The following is a 7,476-nucleotide window of genomic DNA, read 5'->3' on the forward strand; positions in this document are numbered from 1 at the left end:
CATACACACACACACACACACACACACACACACACACACACACCATCCTAGTCAGCTGGTGCTGCTCAGTGGTTGAGTGTCAACATATAAACCAGCATTGATCCATTCCCAGTCAGGACACATGCCCAGTTTGCAGGCTCGATCCCCAGTAGAGGGCGTGCAGGAGGCAGCCAATCAATGATTCTCTCATCATTGTTGTTTCTATCTCTCCCTCTCCCTTCCTTTCTGAAATCAATAAAAATATATTTTAAAAAAGAAAAGAAAAGCATCCTATAGATGTCAGAGACATTTTGTTAAAATTCAGCATCTATTCTGTATTCTTGTAAAAAGAGCCCTCTTCAATTAAGGAAAAAGTAGATAATCCTTACACCATTCAAATACATTTATTTTAGTCGGAACATGTTGTGGCAGTGAGGAACTAGGCTCTGAGGCTGTGAGGAGTGGGAGGAGGGCATAGATTTGCCATGGGCCTGAAAAATAAGTTTATCTCAGCTCCAAAAATCAGGATCTTATTTAAAATAATACTCTAGTAGCAAAGTCAGGAACAAGACAAGGATGATCGCTATTATTCAACTGAGTTCAGAGATACCATAATTAGAAGTAGGAAATAGAAATACAGGTAAGAAAATAGAAGTGAAAAATGGAAAGGAGGGGGTAAATTATTACTTGCTGTTAATATCTTATATAACTGATGACCTAAGAGAATCAACTAACAACTGTCATAAGCATTGAGATAATTCTGGAAAGTAGCTGGGTACAATATTGATATATAGAAAGCCATAGTAGTCATATATAAAAATAATGACATATTTGTTAAGAAATATAATGAAGCCCTGGCTGGTGTTGCTTAGTGGTTAGAGTACTGGCTCATGCACCAAAGGGTCGAGGTTTGATTCCTAGTCAAGGGCATGCACCTGGGTTGCAGGTTCGATCCCCGGGCCCAGTTGGGGCATGTACAGGAGGCAACCAGGCAATGTGTGTCTCTCACATCAATGTTTCTCTCTCTCTCTCCCTCTCTCCCTCTCTTTTCTCCTCCTTTTACTCTCTCTAAAAATCAATGGAAAAAAATATTTTCAGGTGAGGATTAACAACAACAAAAGAGGTATAATGAAAAAACTCTTTATAATAGCAACAAAAATAAAAAAATTAACATGGAAATATAAGATATATAAAGGAATATTTCATTTCATCTAAATTATCAAATTTATTGGTATGAAATTGTAACATTTCCTTATCCTTTTTAAAAAAGACCTATATTGCCCTAACCGGTTTGGCTCAGTGGATAGAGCGTCGGCCTTCGGACTGAAGGGTCCCGGGTTCGATTCCGGTCAAGGGCATGTACCTTGGTTGCGGGCACATCCCCAGTAGGAGGTGTGTAGGAGGCAGCTAATCGATGTTTCTCTTTCATCGATGTTTCTAACTCTCTATCCCTCTCCCTCTCTATAAAATATCAATAAAATATATTTTTTTAAAAAGACTTTATTGAGATTAAATACACATACCATAAAATCCACCCACTTAAAGTATACAATTCAGTGACTTTTAGTATATTCAGAGTTGTGTAATCAACACCAAAACCATCACCCCCAAAAGGAACCCTAGATCCATTAGCAGTCACTTTCCATTCACCCCTCTCAGGAAAAATCAATTGACCATGGACATATGGGTTTTTGGACTCTAAATTATATTCCATTCACCTATATGTCTATCTTTAGGCCAGTACCACACTGTCTTGATTATCTTAACTCTGTATAAGTTTGAAATAGAGAACTGTAAGACCTGTAACTTAGTTATTGTTTTCATTATTAAGTATGATATTTGCTCTCTGGGATCCCTTCACAGGGCATTAATTCCATTCATAAGGTCTCCACCCTCATGACCTAATTACTCCCAAAGGCCCCAGCTCCCAATGCCATCCCATTGGGGGTCTTAGGATTTCAACATATTTTGGAGTGACACAAACATTCAGTCCATAACACCCATTAATGTCAGTAGAATCTGTAATAATATCCCCTCTTTCTTTCCTGATATTGATAATGTGCCTTTTTCTTTGTGTGTCTGTGTATATAAACATGTGTAAAAAAGCATGTATATGTGTACATGTGTATATGCATATATATGTGTGTATACACACACACACACACACACACACACACACACACTAGATGGTGTGTGATAGAAAATATCTGGAGGAATATACCAAAAATTTGATACCATTCGTTGCCTCTGGAGAGAATTGTGTGGCAAGGGACCTAAAATTGGAGGGAGACTTTTCACTGATTTTTTTTTGCAACATTTGTTTTTTTTTTACCATGTGACTGTATTACCTTCTTAAAACTTTTTGTTGTTGTTAATCCTCATTTGAGGATATTTTTTCCATTGATTTTTTTAGAGAGAGTAGAAGGGGGTGAGGGGAAAAGAGAGAGAGAGAGACGTCGATGTGAGAGAGACACATTGCCGGTTGCTTCCCCCACCTACTCCAATGGGCTGGGAATGGAACCTGCAGTGAGGTGCATGCCCTTGACTGGGAATCGAACCCAAGACCCTTTGGTGTGTGGGCCAACGCTCTAACCATTGAGAAACACCAGCCTGAGCTGACTATATCACCTTTTAAAAATAAATTTAAATTTTAAGAAAAGTTGCTGAGTCAAGGAAGATAAATGTATATGCTAGAGGCCTCTGTCTGCCTTCCTGCGGTTCCTGACTTTGGTCCATTGTTTTTTCCACTCTTCACTATTTTTCCCTTTTCCCTTTGGGAGCAGTTCCGTCATGGATCTGAGAAGGATTTCAGGGTGCAAGGTTCTGACCCTGCTCACTGTCTGTGAATGACAGAACATCTTCCTCTCCCATCTTCTACAGAACGACCTGCTGGCTGGGCCGAGTCGGTTCTTGAGGAAGACATGTCTGAGCCTGAGCCCGAGCCCGAGCCCGTCTCCCCCAGGTAATCCTCCTGCTAGTTCCCTTTAGCTTGCATTCCAGTATAGGAGAGAGATTCCTGTTGGCCTTCCTAAGGCTAATTTGGGGGAGCATTTTTTGTTGAGCTCTCCTTCCCCCCAATACCTGCTAAGCTTATGGAAGGGCATACAAGTGAACGGAGGCCAGAGGTGACCCACCCAGGTGCCTGCAGAGGAAAAGCCCACACCCTTTTCCTCAATGGAGGGAGGCCTCTTGCATGGACAGGGTATGCTTTGTCAGGGGCAAGGGAGGAGTCGGGGTGAGGAATGTCAGGGGGAATGAGAATGCATGTGCTGTTTCTAGGCTAATTATAGCTAAGACTGTCGGCCTCTTATTAGCATGGGGAGGAATTTTTGTTGAGACTGTTATTTGGGATCATTCATTAAAAATACTTCATAAAACCCACAAAGAAAGTAACCTTGAGAAAAGTTCAATAATGTTTGCTGACTGAAATTGTCCTCTCCATCCCTGTAGGACCGTAGGCACCATCCAGCACTGCCTCCACCTGACCTCGGTATATACTCACTTCCTGCCCCAGCATTGCCGCCCAGAGGTCACCACAATGCCCTTGGGTATTGGAGCAACAGTGGATTACATCTTCTTCTCAGCTGAGTCCTGCGAGAATGGGAACAGGACTGGTAAGCCTGGTGGGTCCTGGGTTCCTAGGAGCCATCCACCTGAGTCCCTGGGACAGCTGATGGTAGGTCAGGCATTTGGTGGCATGGCTGGGGCTGCTGGGACTTGACCAGCAAAAGAGCAGATTTCATGCCTACCTAGCACTGCTCATCCTCATCATCCTTCTCTTAGGCCACTTGTCTGACTTCTCTTTTGATCCTTGTAGCATTAGAGAGAGGTGGGCAGAACAAGCACTCTCCATCCCTGGTTTGGAGGGAAAAAGTAGAGCACCATGAGATTACTGCATCTGTTCAGTGGGTCTGGTTAGTGAGGAACTCGGTCGGGTTAGAGACCCCGTGTCCTATCTCCTCACCCACACTGGTGGTCACAGTGTAGCAGTCTATAGGCCCCGGGTCTGTTTGTTTAAAGCATGTCTTTTTAAATGTTTAAATTGATTGCCCATGTTTAAAAATCAGATTTTTGTATAGAAAATCTGGATTTCCAGTTTCTCTTGGAAAACAAGATCTTATAATGTTGGGCCTGGCATACACTCTCCATTTTGCCACAGTTCCTTGGAACCCACCCTGCTTATTCATTGATATATCATGGAGTATCTGAGAAAAACGAGGCCTCTCCTAGAGGCAGCAGGAGGTGAAGGAGGGTGGGCAGCCAAGGGGATGGAGCCTCCGTAAGGCATAGCTTCCATAGGCCCCGCCCTCTCCATGCAGTGTGACTGACTCTCGTACCCTCTGCCCTCTGGCTTCTGCTTTGTGCCCCAGATCACAGGCTATATCAAGATGGAACTCTCAAGCTCCTGGGCCGTCTCTCCCTCCTCTCTGAAGAGATTCTCTGGGCTGCCAATGGCTTACCCAACCCCTTCTGCTCTTCAGACCACCTCTGCCTGCTGGCCAGCTTCGGGATGGAAGTGACCGCCCCATGATGGGCTCCCAAGGGAAGAGAGCCGCTCTTCTAGAAGAGCCCACTGGGTCAGAGACTGGAAATATCCCATGCTTCTGAAAACTTAGATCCAAGAAACTTACAGCCCCTCCCCTCCCCTCCTGTTCCCTTTTCCCATGGTTAGATTTTCTGTGGGCCTGTCCAGGCTCTCTGCCTGTGGTCCCTTCCCTGCCCCAACCTCTTCCTAATCCTCTTGTGCCACATGCTTGGTGGCCCTGGGAGAGGCGGAAGGGGGGCTTCCCCCTTCCTTCCATGTATCCAGCGCTCCTCTTGATTTTTAATTACCAGGGTTGTGGGAGCTATTGATCTCATTTGTTATTTGCTTTCAGGCCGTTTCTTGGTGGTACTTTCTGATCCGACCTCCTCCCCGTCCTCACAACCTCTGTGCCCAGCCCTCTTGCCAGGCACACACGTGTGAAATGTGTATAGTGGGTGTGCATCCTCTCAAGGTGGGACTGCTCTGTGCGGCCATACCTGCCTCGATCAGCCTGCTGTCCACACTGGGGCTGTCGGCCTAGGGGCAGGTTGAGAGCACCACCTGGGGCCTGTGTGCTGCCAGGCAGCAGCTGGGGCACGGGCCTTTCTCCTTTTATCCTGTTTCATTAGGCATTCATCATGCCAGCCAGGGCATACTCATCACTGAGCTCTGGGAACGAAAGGGTCCCCAGCCTGGAGCAACACAATTGGGGATGCAGTACCTGCCCCAGAGGCCTCTGGGCCTCCACCCCCAAGCTCCCCAAGGCCTGGTGTGCTTTCCCTAGGCTTGTCGCACAATTGGGGATGCAGTACCTGCCCCAGAGGCCTCCACCCCCGAGCTCCCCAAGGCCTGGTGTGCTTTCCCTAGGCTTGTCCCCGAGGAGGGTGAAAGTTTGTGTGGGGTCCGTGGGCTGGGATAGTGACTTGAGATTTAAAACTCCTTAAGGGTGAGGAGAAAGAACCTTCAAGAAACAATGGGCTCACTGGACTCCGTAGCCCAGCGGTCGCCAACCTTTCGGACCTCCCGGACCCCCGGTTGGCGACCGCTGCTGTAGCCCACAGAGCTAGGGCGAAGTGGGCGTGTCCCGTAGGGAAAGAGCAGGCGGGCTCTGCAGCTGCCTCAGCTGGGACTCAGGACCTCAGGGACCTGTTCTCTTCCCTCCACCACTTTTACTGTTTGCTGCCTCCCTCATCCCCTCCCGTTTTCTCCCTAGAAAAGCCTGCTATTTAGCTCAGGCCAAACCTTCTCAGTGAAAAGGTGGCCTTGGGCACAAGTGCTTGAGGAGTTGTTCAGGCCAGCAAGGCCTTGCTGCGCATTGCCTCTGCTTTCCCTCCTCGCGCAGGGTACCCGGCCCATCCAGGGGGCTTCCGTGCCCACACGCGCGTCACCTGCCTGCCTTAATCTTCTGTTGCTGGGGGTGGCCCCGGGGGTTCTGGGTCAGCTGTTCCTCATATCCCTTAACTCAGACGGCTGCTGGCCCTGGTGGATTTGACTTGCTGTTGCCCACTTGCCCTCCAGCACAGGACTGAAGGGATGGCGAGAAGCCGGAGACGGGCGGTTAGCCAGAGGTGAATTTAATGATCTCTCCTTCTTCTGAAAGCCAAAGACCCAGCTTGAATTCTGCTGCTGTGTTCGTGGTTATAAACTTTCCACACCTAGGTTCTTGGAAATTTAAATATGTGTGTATTCTTAAACAGTGTTTCCTGGGTAGTGGGCATGTGCCTGTCTGAGCCCCAGGTCTGCCTGTCCATCCCCACCGTACACTCTGTTTGTCTCTCTCTGGGCACCTCCGGAGATAACAGTGCCCTGTTGTTTTCTAAGACGATTGCCCTTCCCTGTTCTCTGCCAGGAAATGCAGTTTAAAAATGGCTGAAGATGGCAGAGGGCAGGTAGCCTGATAATCATTTTTGTTTTGTTTTCTTATTTGTTTCTGTTTTGGAAACAAAATGGGGCTTTAAATTCTCTTTTCCAAATAAAGGTTTACTTTTCCGCCCTCCGGTTGGTCATTTTATTAGGATCTTGCAGGGCACGGGGGAGAGAAGGCCTGGAGAATGAGGTGGGCCGAGAGGAGGAGACTGGCTTTGTGATGGGGTCTCAAGTCCTAAACCTACACGGGAGAAAAGTGAGGGAATCTCCCTCTGATCACTGAGGCCGTGGGGGAACAGGGCGTGGGCGAAGCTTCTGCCCTGACTTTTCTTGGGCAGCTCTCTTCTCCATCCTTGCCCAGCTAGAGAGAAGAGCTCTCCCAGCCACTGTTGTTCTGTTCCATCTGCTGCTCCCCACCCCCCACCCGTCCAGACTGCATTTCAGGAGGGTCTGTGTGGAAAGTGGGACGAGAAATGTTTCCTATGGCAGCTGCATGAGGCCTGGTGCGTGCGGCGGATGCCTCTTGCTGAGCTGCTATTTCTGATAATCTCTTTTGCGTTCTGCAGCCAGAGCTGAGCTGTGGGCCATCTGTTGCTGGAAAGGTTTCTCTTCTTCCTCGGCCTCACTCTGCTGGTGCTTTTGTCTCCAGCCTCCTTCAGCCGCAAGCCCACCAAGCCCGCATGTGCGTGGGAAGCTCTGAAACGGGGGGTGGTTTTCTGCCTTACCTGACCAGATTCCCAGACCCCACACCTGTGAGTCAGCTGCTGAGAATCTGAGTTACTTAAAGCTACCAGGGTGCTTCTGTGGCACCACCTGGGTTGGGAGTCCGTGGAGAGGGCACGAGGGATTAGGAACACCACTGGTCATCTTGGCCTGGTGACTGTGGGTAAGTTAACGCTTGTGTTTCAGTCACATATCTTGGTGAAATGGAAATTAAAGCAATAATCTTTTCCACTTGTGAGGAATTTTCAGATCTGAAATTGTATTGTTTGGGTGTTGACAAGCAAGGGCTGCTAAGGATTCCCGAGTATTGGTGGGAGGTGCGGGTGGGTAGTTCTCCCCAGCCAGGCTGGACGATTGGCCCATGGGCTGGCATTGTTTCATAC

The 7,476-nt window shown here is 47.9% G+C and overlaps 1 protein-coding gene across 1 annotated transcript in view; it reads left to right on the forward strand.

The window, feature by feature from the left end:
* The window catches only part of ANGEL1 (angel homolog 1 (Drosophila)), a 20,617-nt gene extending 15,762 nt beyond the window's left edge, over positions 1-4,855 (forward strand). Inside the window, exons 8-10 of the mRNA XM_005860176.2 lie at positions 2,860-2,941; positions 3,430-3,593; positions 4,350-4,855. Of these exons, the coding sequence (XP_005860238.1) occupies positions 2,860-2,941; positions 3,430-3,593; positions 4,350-4,510 (407 nt within the window). The 3' untranslated portion in view covers positions 4,511-4,855. The remainder of the gene's footprint in view (positions 1-2,859; positions 2,942-3,429; positions 3,594-4,349) is intronic.
* Positions 4,856-7,476: the final 2,621 nt, after the last annotated feature.

The sequence above is a fragment of the Myotis brandtii genome, unplaced genomic scaffold (genome assembly GCF_000412655.1).
Source record: "Myotis brandtii unplaced genomic scaffold, ASM41265v1 scaffold132, whole genome shotgun sequence".
NCBI classification, from domain to species: Eukaryota; Metazoa; Chordata; class Mammalia; order Chiroptera; family Vespertilionidae; genus Myotis; species Myotis brandtii.